The 21,073-nt window shown below is 40.1% G+C and overlaps 1 protein-coding gene across 5 annotated transcripts in view; it reads right to left on the bottom strand.

Moving 5' to 3' along the window:
• Positions 1-21,073, bottom strand: part of clcn2a (chloride channel, voltage-sensitive 2a) — a 61,108-nt gene that overhangs the window by 13,467 nt on the left and 26,568 nt on the right. For 4 of the 5 annotated variants that reach the window (XM_040021731.1, XM_040021727.1, XM_040021732.1 and 1 more), the window contains exons 3-14: positions 15,110-15,241; positions 14,174-14,302; positions 13,704-13,837; positions 13,265-13,345; positions 10,808-10,831; positions 10,276-10,354; positions 7,364-7,489; positions 5,941-6,025; positions 5,397-5,498; positions 2,821-2,923; positions 419-574; positions 21-90 (exon numbers count right to left, since the gene is read on the bottom strand). In XM_040021731.1, coding sequence (XP_039877665.1) covers positions 21-90; positions 419-574; positions 2,821-2,923; positions 5,397-5,498; positions 5,941-6,025; positions 7,364-7,489; positions 10,276-10,354; positions 10,808-10,831; positions 13,265-13,345; positions 13,704-13,837; positions 14,174-14,302; positions 15,110-15,241 — 1,221 coding nt within the window. The remainder of the gene's footprint in view (positions 1-20; positions 91-418; positions 575-2,820; positions 2,924-5,396; positions 5,499-5,940; positions 6,026-7,363; positions 7,490-10,275; positions 10,355-10,807; positions 10,832-13,264; positions 13,346-13,703; positions 13,838-14,173; positions 14,303-15,109; positions 15,242-21,073) is intronic. The other variant, XM_040021729.1, reaches the window with a different exon arrangement.

The following is a 21,073-nucleotide window of genomic DNA, read 5'->3' as shown; positions in this document are numbered from 1 at the left end:
GAGAAAGAAGTTTAATTCACCAATAAGAAAAACAGGCATGAAGGCTCCGCATGGAACGGGCATGGTGGTGGCCACAGCAGACATCCAGAACTGAAAGAGGGAGACAGAGTTTTACAGACTTAACCATCTCTGAAACGCTTACAAGGCACCAAGATTAGACATACAGATGGAGTCTTGAAATACTATCATTAATTATGAAAAGAGAAAACAGTCCCACATCTGATTGTCTGACCCTCCCAGAGCCCTGATATTATCACAGAGTGAGTTTGGGATTAGACGAAGAGGCAGGAGACACTGCTGTGACCTCTGCCAAGCTCTCAAAGACACTAAAGGTAATCGACAAGAACTACTTGTCACAGTAAGTTTGAAAGCGTCGCCGGTTTGATTTCAGTGCATAAAAGCCTTTCACGTCGCCTACCTTCATAACAGTGAAGAGGATGAGCGTGATGAAGACGTTGACCTGGGGGTGTTTCCAGGCATGGTGGTGGCTGATGTAGTCAAACTCCTCCGCCACACCCTGACGGCACCATGTCCGATTGTCAAACAGCGCCACTAGAGACTCGTGCTGCGTCAGCTGACAGATCGACACACGGAAACGCAAACACACACAGACACACACAGACATACCCAAAAAAGAAGCATCCTGAATCTGAATATCTGTTTTGGCTCTCTAAAGTCAGAAGGATCTGTTTAGGAGACTCTAGCAGTCTGACAAGGTCAGCCACAAAGGCTCTGTTCGAATACAAGTCCCCTGGAAAAAGAAACGTTCAGTAACCAGGGGTCCAATTACATTACATTACTATTTGCTCTCTGTCTTAGAAAGGGCTATTTCCACCCACACAGTTCTTTCTATATTGATATAAACCGACTCATAGTACACTGGAGACTTGGCACTTGAAAGTAGTTTTGATTTTTTTCTTTCAAATTTAGGCACAAAAACTGTAGAAGAAATTATGTAGCTGTTTAAAAATTCATCTTGCAGGCTTTAAAACTGTAATCTGTAGCAATTAATTTACTGACTACTTTTGATAACTGTGACACATCTCTTGAAACACTCCATCCATCCACCGCTTATCCAACTTAGGGTTGCGGGGAGGCGTCAGAGTCTATCCCAGCAGGACGCACAGGTCGCCAGCCCATCACGAGGATAACACAGAGAGACAGACAACAACACACTCTCGCATTCACACCTCCTGCTTATTTAGAATCACTAGCTAACCAAACAGGCATGTCTTTGAGCCCTGGTCAGAAACCCACACAGACACAGGGAGAACATGCAAACTCCACACAGGAAGGTCCGAACCCAGTGTCTACTGGCCGCGAGGAGACGGTGTTGATCGATGCATCCATTGTTGCATAACATCTTTAGGAACAAGTGTGAACAATTTTGCTCCGTCATGTGTAAGCTTTGACATCTGTGCTTTAAATGTGCCAAATTACACCAAAGATTACACTTTTTTTTTCCTTTTACACACAAAATCATCTCAATAGACTGAGAAGTAACCACAAAACTGACTCACGAGCAGTTTCATGGCCAAGTGCTGACCGTTTTTGTCATTTTTTTATGAGGAAGGATTTTAAGGAGATTAAAGTTCTCAATGTTATTCAAAGTGCTGTGATTACATTTAGCAGCTGTTTATGGAAACTGCACAAATGTTAGGATAGACATCCAGGTAAAAAGTCCTCCCACACAAATTCAACAGCTCTGCGTATAGAAGAGTGGTGATAGCTGTTTGCCGACTGCTGGATTAGATGTGTAACTGCTCTGCAAAATAAATGCGTGAATTGATCTGACATGACTGAATTATGAACTATTATCAGCTCTGTTTAAACTGCGTACAATTGTGTGTACTGTACAGTATAATAGAGCGCATATTTGTCCCATAGTGGGTTCTCTTCATTGGCTCCCTTTTAAATCCAGAATCAATTCTAACGTCCTTCTTCTCAAAAGATCCTGAATAATCAGGCCTATCTTATCTTAGAGATGTCCTATTACAATATCACCGTAAAAAAGCACTTCAGTCTCAGACAGTGGGCTTACTTGTGGCCCCTAGGATGTTTAAAAGTACAATGGGAGGTGAAACCAGCTCCCATTTGGATTCAGGAGACAGACACCCTCTCTACTTTTATGATTAAGCTCAAAACTGTTGTTTTTAAAAAAGCAGATAGTTAGGCGTATGGCGACCCTGAATCCTCTCTTAGTTATGCTGCAATAGGCCTAGCCTGCCGGGGCTTCCCATGATGGACCTAGTGCTTCTTCTTCATCTCTTTTTACTCACTATGTGTTTATACATCACTTTGTATTTAATAATTAGTTAATAATAATATGTGACTTCTACAGTGTGTCTTTTGTCCTTCTCCTATCACTTCCTGTAGAAAGAGAGTTTTTCCTTCCCACTGTTGCAAAGTGCTTGCTCGTAGGGGGTCTTCTGATTGTTGGGATTGTTACTTTATAATATGAAGCACCTTGAGGCAACTGTTGTTGTGATTTGGTGCGATAAAAATGAAATAGAATTGAACTGACAGCTGCTTTTAATACTGAAGAAAAGTTCTGGAGCATCCCCACTCCACTCCCAGATACAGAGTTACACTGCTGAAATAAATAAAAAAAATTATATATAAATAAAAATTAAGATCTTGCTGCAGTCTTCCTTTTCTGATTCCCAGTGATTAGACTACATCTGTCCCCGTGCTTTGGGAATAGCCTTTAAGCCCTCTTGAAGCCTTTATGTAGGCTTCATTTAAAATGACCATCAATCATCTCACAACAGTCACTGCATGCTTCCATACTGTCAAAGGAGTGTGAAAGTATTTTTTCACCTGTCCAGCCATGAACTGTCCGAAGCCCGGAGGGAACGTGAGTGTGGAGATCAGCAGGGTGACAAGCGCAGGATACACCAGACGCCTGACAGGAAGAGATGGACTGTGGGGTCATTAATGAGTGTGCTTGACACACTGTATGTGCATACCTACTTTCTTGGTGGTGTGGAAAGAGAGAGATAGTGTATAAATAGCTCCCGATGACGTGTGTGAAACCGACCCAATTCATACAAGGGATTTACCTACATTTCCCAGGACTACATTAGCTTTATGACATAGAGTGTGAGGCCAATTTTAAATAGAAGCATAGGAGCACATGGGCAGGATGTTCATGATCCTTGTGTTTAGTTAGAGTTTAACCAGCTAAAATGTGTCAGTGTGTGGTTGTGTTTTTAGATGTGTCTTTAATATCTGACATATGCTTATTGGTTTTAAGGCAGAGTAAGATGAGAAGATCATAATACTGTTATTATTTCAGTTTGTTAAATATGAAGTTAAAGCCAACAGATGATAGCTTAACTGAGTATAAAGACTGGAAACTAAAGAGTATAATTATATATATATATATATGACGGACAGAACAGTGCAGTCTGAAAATAAAAAAAACAACACAAAGTGCTTTTTTCCCTATTTCCCACAGAGGGTTGTAAAAAAGACTAGTGGAAAATTAAGCTTGTAGTAAAATGCCTAATGAATTTATGATTTCAGTCACTAGTTTATGTCCTCTTGAATACAACATGATACTCATTTTATAGCTTCCCAGTTCCCACAGATGGTGACACCCAAAAATGCTCAGCTTGAGGCTTCCAAATGAGCCGACACTTGCCATGTCCATCTTTTACATACAGTCTATGTTGGAAACAGCTAGCCTTGCACTCAAAGCTCCTTGATTTACAAGCTTTGTCTTTATTTGGCTCCTTTGTACACAAGTCAAAACATCAACCTGAAAAGTTGCTGTTTTACAATAAGTTATTTGAAAGACTTTCTTCATATGCTGTAAAACTTTAGTTTTGTATGGATAAAAGTGAAAATAGTTGAGCGGGAAGAATGATACTTTGAGGAGATGATGAAGAAAATGAGAGTGATGAGGACGGATGGAGGAAAGGTAGTGAATTAGGAAGTGCAGAGACCAATAAAGATGAACTGACAGCAGCTTTGAAGAAGATGAAGCACGGCACTCTGGGACTATGGAGATGTCTAGAAGAGAGGGTAGTGGACCTTTTAACCAGATAAGGAGATTAAGTGTACTGGTACCTTCGTGAACAAGCAGGATGTGCAGAGCTATAGTAACTACAGTGGGAAAAAGTTGATGAGGCATACCATGAAGGTATGGCTAGGCTGAGAAGAGAGCTGACGATCAATGAGCAGCAGTATGAATTCATACAGATCCAATGTTTGCTTTGAGGAGGTAACAGGGAATTGCACTGTGTCTTTGTGGAGTGGGAGAAAAGTATGTGAGGGTGGTGTAGGACATGTATGAGGAGGTGGGATTACACCGGGGATCTCCTCTGAGGCCCTTCTTGTTTGCAGTGATGTTAGATAGGTTGACAGATGAGGTCAGGCAGGACTTTCTGTGAACTCTGATGTTTGCAGATGACATTGTGTTCTGTAGTGAGAGTAAGAAGCAGGCGGAAAACTCTGGATAGGTGGAGGTATGCTCCGTAGAGAAGAGGAATGAAAGTCAGTAGAAGTAAGACAGAATATACATATGTAGATGAGAGGGAGGCAGATGTAACTTGTGTAGCAGTGAAGGAGAAGCATAAGTAGTGAAGGTGGAGTTGAAATACCTGGGGTCAGCCATTCAAAGCAAAGGACTGCACACAAGAGAGACAAAGATGAGAGTGCAGGCCGGGTGGAGAGGGTGGAGATGAGTTTCAGGGGTGATTTGTGACAGAAGAACAGCAGCAAGAGTTAAAGAAAAGCTTTACAAGATGGTAGTGAGACCTGATAAAAAGACAGGGGGCTGAGCTGGAGGTGGCAGAGCTGGGAGTGAGCAGGATGGACAGAATTAGAAATGTGTAAATCAGTGGTTTGGAGACAAAGTTAGAGAGCCAAGGCTGAGATTGTTTGGACATGTGCAGATGAGGGACAGTGGACATGTCTGGTAAAGAATTCATGGATGTGGCGAAGGAGGACATGCAGAGGGTTAGTGTGACAGGATGCTAAGTACAGGGTGAGATGGAAGCAGATGAAGTGCTTTAGAGCCTCATAAAGGGACCAGCTGAAAGAAGATGGATGAGGGAGAAAGTGTGTGTACAACTCACAGCAGGTTTGTGAGTTTGTGAGACAGTTTGTGCCTCAGAGTAAGAGCATGAAAAAAACGATGTTATACATTAGTCAGCTTTAGATGAGTTGGTTAGCTAGTTTCAGTACCCTGTGAAAGATCCACAGTCATTGTTTCCAGTCTCAGTTAAGCTAGCTTTCTGCTGGCAGTTGCAGTATTAATAGTTTCATCAAACTCTGTGAGTAATTTCCAAATATGTCAAACTGTTCCTTTAAGCTGGGCAAGGGGACGTTGGGTCTATGAATCTACAAATGTTTAATGATTTTGTGTAAGACTGGGATGAGATACTTACTTCCTCAGCAAGAACTTGTTAATTGTCTTCTGCTTCCTCATGCACTCGACTATCAGCCGGTTCAGGTAGACAAACAGAGCTCCCCCAAAACCACACGCAATCCTACACACACACACAGACACGGCTTGTTTGGCCTGTTGAAGGTAAAACAGAACAGCATTGTGGTGCAAAACAAAAGCAGCCACATGGAAAAAGAATTAACACAAATGAAACAAAGCTACAGTTTCGCTATGCCTGGTTAAGTCAGTCACAGTTGGAAGCTCTTTTCAAGGAAGCCAACCGATGTTAATTCATCGTTTCTCTCCATGAAGATACATCAAACAAATCACATTTGGCACGTTCTGATCTGGACCGAGCCTCTGCTTGTAATCAGCAGAGTAAAAAGTTAATTTCATGCCCCGTTCATCGAATACAAATCAACCTTCAGACTCTTAAAAGACTTGGGAGAACGGCAGAAAAGGAGCTCAGATCTCCTCAGTAACAGAAGCTGCTTGGGGATCAGGGCTCCGTTTAATGTGGCGCCAGTCCAGAGAAACACACTCACCCCAGTATGGCAAAGGCTGGCAGCTCCTGAAGGTCAAACGGGAAGTCCAGACGGAAACGGGTCTTAAAGAGAGCAGTGATGGTCTCTGAGAAAAAGAAGACTGTTCTCACTCTGCTATACAGCAATCTGTTATGAATGAAAACTGGCTTTTAAACAGAACCACTAAAGACAACCACTTACCTCATCACGCCTCTTAAAGATATACTTATATATACTGAATTACATTTTATATAGAGTCTCATTAAAGTAGCCACCATGTTAGGTACACCTAGTAACTTGTTAAATTGAATTGGAAAGGGGTTCCCTTTTCGATTAAGTTCACCCTTTTATATGAAAGAGATCCACTTTGGCCTTCAGAAATGCATTAATTCTTAATGGCAGAGATTTAACAAGGTGCTGGAAACACTTCTCATGACATGATAGCATCACACAGTAGCTGTGGATTTGTCAGCTACACATCCTGATCATGTCCTGATGATCCTGATCCATCATGATGTGAATCCCCTGTTTTACCACATCCCAAAGGAGGTCATCTGAGTACAATGAACTTAGTGTCATGTTCAGGGACAATAATTTTAAGATGATTTGAGTTTTGTGACATGGTGGAAATGATCAGCAACAATGTTCAGGTCGGCCGTGGTGTCGTGTGCAAAGACAGTAGAGAAAAGACTATTACACTAGCACCACCAGCCTCAATCACTGATAAAAGGCAGGATGGAGCCATACTTCCATGTTGTCCATGCTGAATTCTAACCCTATGATTTGAAGGTCACATCAGAAATTGAGATAAATCAGACAAGACAACATTTATCCAATCCTCTATTGTCCAGTTTGGTGCGCCTGAGTAAATCGTAGCCTCGGTTTCCAGTTCTTAGCTGACAGAAGCAGCACCTGGTGTGGTCTTCTGCTGCTTTAGTGCTCTCTTTCAATGACTGACATGATGTAAATTTGGTTGGTTTCTGTTGCTTTCCTGTCAGCTTGAAGCATTCAGGCCGTTCTCTTTTGACCTTTGACATCAACAAGGCATTTTCGCCCACAGAACTGCCTCTCACTAGATATTTTTTTGCTTTTTCAGACCATTTTCTGTAAACCCTAGAGGTAGTTGTGTGGATTGTGTAGATCAGCAGTTTCTGAAGTACTCTGAGCATCAGTCTGGAACTGACAAACATGCAACATTTAAAGTTGTTTAAATCACCTTTCTTCCCCATTCTGATGCTCCAGCAGGTTGTCTTGACCATGTTTAGATACGTAAATGCACTGAGTAGCTTCCATGTGACTGGCTGATTAGATTTGTTTTAATGAGCAGCTGAATAGATGTACCTAATGAAAGGGTCGGTGAGTTTAAATTAACTCGTTTAATTGCATATTATGATATTTTTCTTGAAACAGAACTGGAAGAGTCTGTTTCTGTTTTGTACTTTACCTTCCTCCTGATTCCAGACAGCAAGCACTCTGAATATGAAGGCGCTGAAGGTGGCAGCGAAGAAGCCCCTCCAGTAGTTCCTCACAGCAAAAAATGTTGACGTGACCTCAATACTGAACAGCACCCCTGCAACGCACAAACATACATACAGAGAGTGAGCCGTTCCCAGAGCCCAACTGCAGTCAAGAAAACGGCAAATTCTCAACTTTATTTTAATATCAGATATTCTAGCAAAGAGCTAATCTCAGGCTTTCACCTTATAATTATTTAACTATCAGATGATCTCTAAAAATCGTGACCTTCCTTAACTGATTCATGTAGTCTATAACATTTTAGAAAAATATAAAAAAGCCACAGTAGCTGCATATTTAGCTTCAGTGACTCAGTGAATCAATTAAATACTTCAGCTCTGATCATCACGGCTATAATCTTTTGTTATTTTCTCATGGATTTTCAGCATTTTGCAAAAAACCCAACAAAGATTTCTAACTCACAGGACCTGTTTGTTTGCTTGTTTGGAAATGCCACACAGCTACATGAATCGTGTCTCGGTGAATGTGCAGTACATACTGTACTGTTGTCAGTATGAGTTTGTCTAGTCGTTCTAAATAAATGAGACAGGGTGTCAATCACGCCCCAAAAACAAGTTCCTCTTGTCGCTTGTGGCCACAAGCATCCATTCTATATGGCTCAAATGATGCAGACGAGAAGACATTGATCAAAATAATTATAACTTAAGGTCCTCTTTACAGCTTTTATTAGTCTTGTCATTGTCATTAAGCATAGATTAAAATGCTAAAGAACACGTCACTCTATTCAAACCGCTGTGAAAGAATGGGCACCTTTATTTAGCAAGCAAATTTCAAACACAGAAGTGAATTCACACGACAATTAAAACCTTCTGAACAACCCGACTCATGAAGAACGTCAATTAAGAAAGAAGAAAATAAGGTCTAACAAAAAATCTGATAATGAAACAGAAGATGGAAATTCACCCTAATAATCAACAATTAGAGCAAAGGTCGAGAAGTACTTGAAGTTCTCAGGGGAAAAAAATGGAAATTTTAGCGTTTGCATAAGTGGGCGAGTCCATCTGTTGAAGAAGATGGTAAGATGCAGTCGAATGCAGAACAACCACTGAGTGATACCAAGTATGATTCATCATGTGAGCATCCACGGAAAACCACTTTAATCTGAGGATTTTAACGTGGATCTAATGTGGATGATTATGATCTTCACCCTTGAGAAAACATAATCCTAATCCCCGCTGCACCACAAGTATCAACATCCAACAATTAAACAGGACCACTAAGACACAACGTCATCCATTTAAAGACAAATCTAATAATCACTCTTTTTTAACCCACTTTGATCCCTATCAGCTCCTGCAGAGCAGAAGCTCCTCAGCTGCTCAAAGTCGCTAAAAGCACCACAAATTTGAGAATTATCTGTATGTTTAACGCCAAGTACAACAATTCTGCACTGTTTTCATGTTATAGTTTGGTGCATTAGTATTATAAAATATCATTTAGATCACTTTCAAAGTAATTTAAAGAGTTAATCAAGTAAAAAGTTGATAACAATGCTCAAAAGGTTATTTAAAGGTTACAGGAAACATTAACATTCATGGACACATGAGCATTTGGCAGCTGACAGAGTTTGCTTCTCTGAATGAAAAGCAGTTTTTAAAGTTTTAATGTAGTTTCACATGGGATTGTATATTAAACAAGTTCAGATTTACATTTGAACTTGAAGCCAACTTAATTTATCAGTATGAGGAAGGTTTAGTCTGCTAAAACGGTGAGAACGGAAGAGCTGAAGGTGTTAAAACTTCAGCAGTGCTGACTTCACTGTTAGAGCTGTGGCGGTCTATCAAAATAAATATGTTGCCGACAGCAGTTAAAGAGGATTGGTATTAAGTAGAAAAAAGAAAAACAAAACAAGTGATCTACAAATACACATATAAAGCCAAAGAGGCATACATACAGTAGGTTGGGTCATATAGTCATGTGGGTTTAAGCCCATCAATCAATCAATCAATCAATCAATCAATCAATCAATCAATCAATCAATCAAAGTGGAGGGCCTAAAAGAAGACGTGTGTACCCTCAGGACCAAATATGGTGTTACACATATCTTAATCTATATGTGGCTGTATAAGATTGGTTGTTTTGTGGTTACAACCCAATTTAAAATGCTGTGTGTAATATGTTTAATTGGGATCCCGGAGAAGGCCAGAACGTGTCAGTCTACCAATTAAGTTCTCCTAACTAAATGACAAATAGAGCAAAGTTTCCTGCTCAACTTCACCCAATTAAGAAGCGCGTGGAGGAGAGGAAAAGGTCTGAAGAGGTTAAAACTCCAGCAAAGCTTGAAAAGAGTATTTGAAGAGGAGTGTTTGCAGATTTTAGTTAGAAACGGTGTATGCCGTACACTCACTCCACTCTGTAAAACAAAACAAAACAGTACAGTTCAAAGAAATCATTAAAAGGCCAAAATTAGCATGACTGTCATAGCCATGATGAGTATGTGTAAATGTCTGACCACAACTGTATTAATAAATATTTTATCCTCATGGCATGTTCACCTGTAGCCTAAAAAACATGCATTTTGACATCAAGCATTAAAAGAAAAGTGCTAAAGCTGGAGAGAAGAGTTGGGCTTGTTATGTGCTGCTGTATCATAGGATGACATAAGCTGTTAATGAATGAAATGCGCAATATTCCTTCCTATGGACAGCCATTAGACTGAGAGCCAGACTTTGAGAACCTTGGATTTAGACAAATATACTGACTAAGACTGGCATCTTCGGCTGCTAGTGGGGTAAACATTCTCTTCATCTAATTAGCTCCTGTAAATGTCTCACATAATTAAATCCAGTTCAATCAGAGGCTACAGTCGTGTTGACTTACCTCCAATAGGGGCAGCAAAGCAGCAGCCCACACCCACCGCACAGGCAGCCGACAGCATCTCCGTGTTCCTCAACTCATTCTGTCCAACAAGGGTCAGATACACGCACATACCAATACACGCAGAGCAGTGCATTCAAGCAAATACACACACATTCAAATCCCAAGAGGTGCACGTTTATTTGCAAATGCCACAAACGTACATCCAAAACCAGTTTTATTTTACAAACGCAGCAGTTTGACTGCAAAGCTGCTGTTTGCACACATTCGACGAGATTACTTATATATGATTGGAGTTTGATGGGAGGCTATAACTGAAAAACCATGATTGAGGGTTGAAATCATGAAATGAGATGTTTGTGTCGAAGCAAAAGCAACACAGATCGATGCCTCTCTGCGACGGTTCACTGAACAGAATCTAACACAGCGCAGACAAATGGAAAGACATCAATCTGTCTCAGCTCTCAAATGGACAGCTTGAATTAATGTTGATGGGATTGGAAATAAAGAAACTATCCGAGTCATGCATTCGTACCTTGCTTCCTTCAAAGGGCTCTTCCTTTAGCAGTAAAAGTGAAAAGAGGACAGACATGTGTGAGTGTAGTGGTTACCTTTTTTTAAATGTATGTTTTTTTTATCTTCCTCCTGGAAGACATCCAAGTTATTATTCAAAGCAAGCAGACCCAAACAAGCAGCAAATGAGCTTCAGCAAACAATCCTGATTTTACTGTGAACTGAATTAACATTTTCCCAGACTGATTAGGTTTAGTGGTCCCTGCACTATTTGAGTCGTTCTAACTGTGCTGACACGTGTTTTTCTTCCTTCACATCACTGCAGTCTATCTTCCTCCACGCTGATGTGGCTGTTGATGCAAGGAGGAGAGGCACATCACAGTATCCAGTGGAGAAATAGACAGAAGCTCAGGGTGAAGTCTCACATGAGTGGAGGTGAGAGTCCGTCCTGGGGAACGGCAGAAAGTCGAAGAAATGTCAAAGATTTTTCAAATAAAAACTGCATGTGCGTGTGTTATTCGCCCTTCACAGTGATTATACTCAAATAAGGAGGAAGGTGATAAATCATGAAATTACAGGCTTAAGGATTTACATGATTTATTCCACGTTTGCTTTTATTTGCCTCCCACTTGTGTGAGTTAACGTGTATGTGCACATATCAGTGGCACTCTCAGCAAAGCGTGGTACACACTCACATGTAAGCTCTTCGTCTGCTGGTTTGAGTTTACACACGGAAATGATAAAGTAGTTTAGCTCAGTTTAGCTTCAGGCTCATTCTCGGGGACTTGGTATTGGATCAGTGCAATACTTTGTTGCATCTTGTAACTATGTAACCCACTGACTTGTGTTATATAAATGATTTTTTTTTAGAAATGAAAAAATACACCTCAAACATGCACTATGAAAATGTCTGAACCTTTTATATTCACTGTCATTACCATTTGATTTATAGCCTATAACACATTTAAACAATAGAAGTTGGCCTTCAATGACAGGCATGTTTACAGTCCAGGTTTCCAAAAACAAGTTCCAACATACATGAAAATCTGACTGGTCTGTTTTATTGTGTTAGTTAATTACTGAAGAAAATAAAAGTCACAGTGATTTAGCTAGCATCGCACAGGTACTACTAAGAACCCCCCCACCACTTTTTTTTTTTTTTTTTTTACTTCTCGTTCATGTTAACCCACTACTAAAGATCATTAACTTGTGTTTTCTTTTTTTCATAGTTTGTAATATCATCTGCTGCCCTTTCCTCAACCTGATTCTGCTGCAGGTCTCTTCCTCTTATCGGGGAGTTCTTCCTTCCCACCATTCCCAACCAATCTTATATCTTATAGTCTTTACCTTACAATTGAAAGTGGCTTAATATGACTGTTGTTATGAGTTAAAACTATATAAATAAAACTAAATATGAATTAATCCTTACTTCACTTTCTAATGTGTAATTTAACGAGTTCATTTGTAACTCATTACGCCCCTCTGAAACCCCTGCTGGTCTTGAAGTGGCAGCGTGATAAGGTGAGGGAGGGCCACCACTTCTTGTGAGAAGTTATCGAGCTCTCGTTATGCACTAAAAAGTTTAACTTAGTTAAACTAGCACCCTTTAGACTCCCTGCCTTCAAATTATGCTTCATCACTTCATCCAGGTCTCTCTTGGAAATTAGATTTTTAATCTCAATGAGATTTTTCACCTGGATAAATAAAGGATTAATAAATCCAACACATTTCAAAAGGTGCAACTTTTACTCAACTAGTGGCAAAAGCAATCACAAGGGGGGTTTTGGTGTAGCACTCTCTTTGCTACAGACAGTACCCTAGCCAATGCCTGCAACCACATCACGACCAACCAGGAAATACGCATTTTTCCCTAGCGACTGGAGGTTGCCAGGGGGGGGGGGTCACTGACTGGTCTTTGGCAGCAATGACCTGTAGTGACCCTTCATACAGTTTAGACCAGTGACAGTTATCTTTACAATGAATCTGTTGTTGTAGTGCTTCTGATATTAATGTAAGGAAGTGGCTCTTTCACTTTTCCCCACTCATAAATTTGGGGAAACAAACACTCCCCAATATTGAGGCTAAAGTTAGGATCTAAACAGATCTCACTACAAATATCAGCATGTGTGACTCTGCAGCTGAATGTGAGCACAAAAGGGGTCAAATTAACAACTAGTGATGATGATTGATGAATAGAAGACAGAAATACATTTCAAATTTTTCACACCAATTTTTCCAGCTTTTTTAAAAATTATTGTAAAGAGCCAAAAACAGCTTTTCTGTTTAATTAAAATCAGAGGCTCAATCTGACTGAAAACATTTGTGGACTTGAGCTGCAGACATACGAGAACTCATAAATTAGATTTCATCACAGATGATAATATGACACTTTTTATAGAAGTAAGCGGAAAGCCCTCAAACACAGTGCTGTGCTGCAGTCTGCTGGGACATCTGCATATCAGTTGTTCTCCATCCTCACCTTGTAAATCCCACCAAAAACAGCAGCCATAAATTTGCTCAGGAGAGCGGCGCACAGACTGGCAACATGAACGAAGGGTCCCTGTGAGGGAGGATAGAGAAAGGCAGACGTTAGAAGACAGGACACGAGTAAAAGCACACTTAAAGACTAAGCAGAGCATGCTGCATCCAAGATCAAGAGCATTATTCAAAAACCTTTGCACGATTAAACCACGCTCAGATGCAGATTCAAACTGCTTTATTACACCCTGGATGGGAAATGTAACTGCTATTAGCAGTAAATCACACTTTTATTTTGACAGCTCTGACTTTAATGAGACTAGAAGAGAGAACATTATTAAATCTTCCAGACCTACAAAAAAGCCTTTAATTCATTGGTTGTAATTTGTGAAGCCAAGAAGACTAATGGGTGAAGGCTAGGGGAAAAATAAACTCTCTACCTCCTTCCCCAGAGGCATTCCACTACCCAGCGCGCAGGTCAGACCAATCACTTTGGCAACAAAGGTCTTAAAAGTCAGATACTCCTTCAGGACCACCCCCCTGAGTATGGTCTTCATCTCTGGAATACCTGAACCTGAGAAATGAAAAGATGCCAGGTGGGATGATGCAGTGCAGAGAAAAGATGAGTTGAAAGAAAGCAATTACACAGAGGGGGGTGGGGGAATAAATGAAGAGCAAGAGGAGACAGTAAGGGGAAAAGCTGATTGATATTCATATAGTTTTAGTATGCACATCTCATCAGAGCTATATTTAATGGATTTCCTGCAGATGCAATCACTAAGACATACAGCACATGTCCTTGGAGCCCTTATGGAGCACTACAGAGCCAATTACACAGAAATAAGACCATGAATTAGAATATGAATATAAATACATATGTTTATGTCCACATTCTGTGTGCATATCTTACCCACAGCCTGAGGCGCAAGTATCTGTGTGAATCCTGCAGAGAAAGTAATGAGGACTACAGGGTAGCTGATCCACGCAATGTACTGCAGAAGCAAGTTACTGTCCAGGCCACCGTACATCCACTTCTGTGCTGCACACACACATATATAAGGAACTTCATTTCAGTATCATGCAGTACAAAACTAAACTAGTCAAAAACTATTCCCAATTAATTTTCTGTGACTCCTTTTCTCTTCTTCTTCTTCTCTTCGACTGCTTCTCTGTGCTCTAACCCCAAATCTCTGCCTTTGATTTCCTCACCCTCAGCAACTCCTCTTTCATCCTACGAGCAAATTTACAGTTTCAAAAACAGAGGGAAAAAAATGAAAGCTACTAAACTAAGCCAGCTGTGTATTTCGCCATCTATTTTTCTTCACTCGTACCTGAAAAAAAGATATTTTCAAAAATGTTCTGATGCTCAGAGAGGATGCGCTGGAAAACATCAGCATGGGTGGAAAAGATGGCGTGTTTGCTCAGTCATGGCTGAGTAGTGTTTTGTTAAAGTTAATGATGTGTCAACCTTTTTATTTTTTTTAGTTTTGGTTTTGTTTGAACACTTTTAGAAAAGAAATGTCAGGAAAATAATCTGGTTTATTATAATTTATTGTGAGATTTGGGGATTTTTTTTAAATCAAATACTGTATAGTTTCTATTCACATCACAGATGTTTGTAAAATCCCAGTTTGTTTGAAATGTGAATAGAAACAGTGATTTCTAAATATTATGAACCAATATTTCATCACAATTAAATTGTCTTCACAATGCACCTCTTAGCCGTTCATATGAAGCCTAACTCTTCGAGGTTTAATGCCGCCCCTGTGAGAACAGCATCACATTTGCTGTCTGTCCAGTCTTTCAAGCATCTCTCTCTCGTTTTTGGTATGCATCTCTTTCCTACCTTCTTGACAGAAGGCGATGGCATAGTCCATCACCCAGCTGACCAGAGCCATGAGTAGCCCCAGCAGAATGAGGAAGATCCAGTCCTCCCCCACTCGTGAGATCAAGAACTTCTGGCAGCGAGATGCACACACTGAGGGCACAGAGAAACAGAGAGAGGGAATCAAAAGCAAAGAAATTCCAGGTGTGATGAGACTGCAGAGATATACTTGTTTGTATGCGACTCAAAGAAACACCAGTGTCAAGGAGAAAAGAGGAGAGGAGAAGGAAACTGAATTATAAATAATCAAACTGAATTATAAATAATCAAACTGAATTATAAATAAGCTGAAAAAAGGAAGTCTAAATAATAAAACTTTTGAAAAAGATTCAAAACTGTAATATGATGTTGAATGGTTGAGTTAAAAAAGGTATGAATAAAAGATTAATACACCCATTCATTTAAACGTAATAGGCATAGACATATGGCTACTACATATACAGGCATATTAGCATATCTATATAGATATGCCTAACCAGGTTCGGGTCGCAAAACCAGAGAAGCGGTAAAAACCGGATGGATGGACATTTTTAGAGTGAAAACTGTCGGCTTCACTGTTACAAAGACTAAACAGCTTGTTAGGACTATGCTTGCCTGCCATAGCCCAGCTTTTAAAGAGGAAGTGTGACTTCTCTTTGGTAAATGTAACCTAAATTTCTTTGTGAGCTAGTTAAACAAACAAAAAAAAAAAAAAGCTCACAAAAATTACTAATTGTCATATTTTGTTAAAGTCACATGATCACTCAACTCTACTACATATGGAAAAAATAATAACTCAGTTATATAAATAAACAACAACTAGTTGCATTCAAGGAACGTAACTTCTTTTGGTCCGACAAACTCAGTCACCCATTAGTTGCATTAATTAATGTGTTTCAGCTGGCAACAAGTTATTTAACTCTAAACGGGACAGTGAGTAACTAAATTATTGGCCAGCATTAAACGATGAAAACAACTAAGGAGACTGCTGAAACTATTATAATAACAGTTCAAAGACAGTGGTGAACTATCATCTTTTAAGAAGAAATATGGAACTCACGACTATATTTCGACACATACACTGCAAAGAGATCTGAAGGGATTGGCAATAAACATCTGTGTAGACTTAAGAAAAACACTCATCAGTGAGACTAATCTGGAAAACAGGCTTCAGTTTGCCACATAAAGATTGGACCCTGGAGCAATGGAAAAGGCTCATGTGGTTTGATGATTCCAGATTTGACCTGTTTCACTGTGAAGGTTAAATCAGAGTAAGAAGAGAGCTGGATGAAGCAATGCACCCCTTGTGACTAGCGCTTGCTTTACAAGCCTGTGGTGGTATTTTGATTTGGAGTTGCTTCAGGTGGTCAAGTTTAGGTTCAGAAACATTATTTGCCAAAAAAGGTGTTTCTACCAGTGGAGTTTTCTTTTACTGGTGGCACAGGCATATTTATAGATGACACTGCCAGGATTCACTGGGTTCAAATCGTAAAAGAGTGGTTGAGGGAGCATGAGACATCATGGGGTTGCACTAGTCTTAAATAAAAAAAAAAAAAAAAACTGAATACATTTTTAGGTCAGCACTGGACAAAATTTAAGTGATTTTACGTGTATTTTAATGAAGAAAACAAGAGTAAAAAGATGCAGTGAGCAGAGAGATGTTATCACGTTTGCACATGAGAGAATCACATTATCTTCATCCAGTTAGAATATGAGAATATCAAGACAAAAAAAAAGCTAGGTCATGGTTATAAATTCTACTATTACATTATAATCTATAACTCTGGGTTAGGTCAGCTAAAAGAAGCAGCGCTGGACTAATTTCTCCTCGCTTGTCTGCGGACACTGCCAAAGCCTGGAATTCACAAATATCCAGAGCATTCATAGATGTGCCTGTCCCCAGAGAAGCTAAAAATGTGCTACTAACACATTTGCCAGATCCACACTTCATGACAGCGTTACAGCCAAGTGAGAAACCAAAAACACTTTTTTGTTAATTGTTCAGCTTGTTTGTAGAGGAAATGGAAACGGTTGTAGAGGAAAAAGTTTGATATTCGTCACTCGTTATGTGACTAATTGGAAATAAATGTTCATTACGATGCAGTTTGTGACATTTGCTCAAAGCTTAAGTACTGAGCTGTCTTGTGAAATGATTTATCATTTTTAAATGAAACCAATCACATGGCAGCAACTCAATGCATTTACAGACATGGTTAAAAACAACCTGCTGAAGGTCAAACTGAGCACTGAAATTAACGTGGCATAGTTATTGGATGTTGAGTCTTTCAGAAACTGTTGATCTGCTGGGATTTTCCTACACAACCATCTCTCGGGTTTATAGAGAATGGGCTGAAAAAGAAAAAATAACCAGTGAGCAGCAGTTCTCTGGGTGAAAATACCTTATTGATGCCAAAGAGCTGGTAGGAAGACAACAGCAACTCCAAGAACCACTCCAAGATATTCAGAAGAGCATCTTTGAATGCAAAACATGTCAAACCTTGAAGCAGATGGGCTACACAGCAAAAGAACACACCAGGTGCCACTCTTGTCAGCTAAGAATGGGAAACTGAGGCTATAATTGAAACAGAGTTACCAAAGTTGGACAACAGAAGATTAAAAAAAACACCGCCTGGTCTAAGTCTTGAGTTCTGATTGTAGAATTTGGGGTAAACAACATGAAAGACTCATCCTGCCTTGTATCAATGATTCAGGCTGATGGTAGTGAGCTAATGGTGTGGGGGATGTTTTCTTGGCACACTCGGTACCTCATAGTACCAAATGAATGAACTGGTTTCTTGAACATGACAATGAGTTCACTGAGTTCACAATGAGTCACATTACTCTGCCCCCACCGTGTAATGTGATAATATTTACTATTTCACATCAAGATATCTTGTGGTTATGCTGCTTGTATAATGTTTTGATATGGCTCAAAAAAAGAACTGTTCGTGTTAAATCTTGTTTGAATGGCATGCTGCTATTCAAAAACCAAAACAAGGAAAATGGTAAATGAAAGGACTTTGCAGCAGTCTTTCTAGGCCGGGAAGCAGGTCACAATGGGATGCAGCGTCTCCTGAGGGAAATGAGGCACAACTGTGTGCGTGATGGGGCAGGCTGTCCAGCTGCCAGGCCACCTGCTGGATGGCAAACAGCCAGCATAGAACCTACACATGAACATAGGATAAGCATAGCATAGCATAGCATGCAATCTGACACATGACACAATCTCACACAGAGTCAAAAAGAAAACATGCCTCTGAAAAATATTTAGCAGATAAATCTAAGTGAACATATGAGATGACATGGTTTTCTAGATTGTGTCATTTTACTTGACAGTTCAGTTGAAACTCTTTTAAAAAAGAAAGAGGGGGTATTCTCAGAGATTCTCTGTATGTATTCCCTTTAATCTCTTTCTCACACACACACACACACACACACACACACACACACGCACACACACGTAATCTTTAAGAGGACATTCACTGACGTAATGCATTCCCTAGCCTCTTAACCTGCCCTTATCTATCACAACAAAGTGCGTAATCTAAACATATTTTTAATATGAACCCTAATCATAAAAGGGCACCCGTAGTTTTATTTAATCTATATTGCTTTGCTGAGTTACCCTCTTTTTAGGGTTCTTTTGGCAGGTCCTGTTTAGCTCCATTATACTGAAGCAAAGCTGGGCAACTCACATAACAGCAATCTAGATGGATAAACAGCACTACAGCCAAAAGGGAACAATGCATACGTCTAAACTGGAGTATGAAGTGTCCCTTATTTGACTTGAAACCAGCGAAAATGTCCCCATACTGATGGTCTTAGAATTTGTAGGGTCCTCATAAAGGCAGCTATACAAGTACACACACACACACACACACACACACACACACACACACACACACACACACAGTCTGGCACCTGCACCACCACATACTTCCATGTGCATCTTGGCTCACACTCACATCCGCAGGCTCAGTGGCGTTCACAGATGTCTTCTCCTGATCCCGCACTAAAAATCACACCCAACGCCAGACACTTTCTCCACCTCTGCGAGTCCTGCATTGCATCACCCTAATCATTAATAATGTTGAAAATGCAGGAGATCATTCACCTACAGCCCTTTTCAAAGATTTACAGTCCTCGAATGTACAGTGAAACACTAGCTGTGATATTATTCACTGAGGCTGAACCTTGGAATAACCTGCAGTCCCAGGTCTGATTAATACCTGCTACAAAAATGCACCAACATTTCACTCTGTGAGGCAAAAATAATCAGTGAGGGGAGTACATGTTTTGTAGCTCAGCAGCACAGTCTTTAGTTGCATGTGTAGGTTGCCTTGTTCAAAAACCTCCAACTACTGATACGAACCGAGGCACACACTAGTCCATCACCCACAGATATGATGTTCCCACACAGATGCATGAGAGGAAAGCACTAAAACTCCCACTTCCACCAAATCTGAAGGCTCTCTCAGCACACATTACCTAAGAATGAAAGCAGCGGTGCCTGGCCAGCCTGAGCGCCTCTCCAAAGATGAGTCTAAAAATACGAACACCTCTTGATCTATGAGCACACACGGCAGACAGTGAACACACAAATCACTCTGGCTGGCTGCTGATCTGACTGATTGTTTTAAATGGCTTCCATTACAGCCAGCAAGCAACGCTGTGCTGATATAGTGCAGCTTTCACCTATAGTGCAATCTATTGCTCTTTAATCAGATCACTAGTCACAAGGGCAAAGAGGCAGAGATGGATACTGGAAAGCCGCCACGCTGGCTCACTTACGCAAGCACGAGTAAAAACAAACACTGCCTTTCCCTCCTATTGCCTTGTCGAGAGTCATCCCTGAGAGTGATTATTTATTTTAACACTTTATTTTCTGTTATTTGTCTTACATAACTTTTTTCCCCCAGTTACTAATAGAGTTCAATAAATCTGTGTCCCCTCTGAAAAACAATCAGTTAAACTGCAAGTGGAACTTTTAAGTATTTATAATCCTGTTTCCAAAAAAAGTGTAAAATAAAGACAAAAGACTGAAAAGGTATGTGATGCTAAAGCTTGTGTTGTGGGGAATATCTTGAAAGAAATTAGGTTAAGCAACAAAAACTGGGAATAATCAATCATGTTGCCTTATTAAGTCCTTATTGTTACTTATTTCATGGGTAAAGATAAGGAGGATCTGGCCACTCTAAACAGTTTGCTATACTGATAAGGAGTTTCATCTTCTGTACACAGTGGACTGACACTGGCTAACATTTACAGCTCTTTTACACTATGATCACATTTAACCATGCATTCATTCAGGCCTCTATCCACCTCACATCTATGGCCAGTTTAGAATCACCAATTAACCCATCATCTATGTTTTGGATGGTGGGAGGAAGCCAGAGCACCAGTAGTAAACCTATGCAGACACAAGGAGAACATGCAGTCCACACAGGATAGTTCTTGTTGTGAGTTAAGACCACTGCACCACAGTGCCAGTATCATGAAAAGATTCAGAGAATTGGGAGGAATCTCTATACACGAGAAAAAGGTCTGAAAAACAGATTTTAATGGCCGCAATCTTCGAGCCACTCACAGGAACACTTAAGAGAACCATTTCTCAATACTTCCAAAAGCCACGCCGTCTCTCTGTGACATCGTGTTAGACACACATCTGAATGCTCCAGATCCGCAAAGTGTCAAAACATCTGCTTTGACAAATAGGAGTGCAAGTCAAAGTGAATTTAAAAACGTGGCCCTTGTTTGCATGTTCACACTTTACCAAATTTGGAGTCTAAGCAGAAAAAAACTATTCTGACACAAACTGTAAAGAGTGGGCACAGACAGTTTTATTAAACTTCTCCTACAGCTGCAAGTGCTGATGGTGTCAGCAATAAATGCAAATGCAGCAAAGCAAACCTTAAGAATTATTATTATCATAGGATCTTTACTCTA

Source organism: Simochromis diagramma, unplaced genomic scaffold (genome assembly GCF_900408965.1).
Source record: "Simochromis diagramma unplaced genomic scaffold, fSimDia1.1 OVJJ01000205.1, whole genome shotgun sequence".
Classification (NCBI taxonomy): domain Eukaryota; kingdom Metazoa; phylum Chordata; class Actinopteri; order Cichliformes; family Cichlidae; genus Simochromis; species Simochromis diagramma.
Note: the sequence above shows the minus strand (reverse complement) of the source record. Positions and strands in the feature narration are given on the sequence as shown.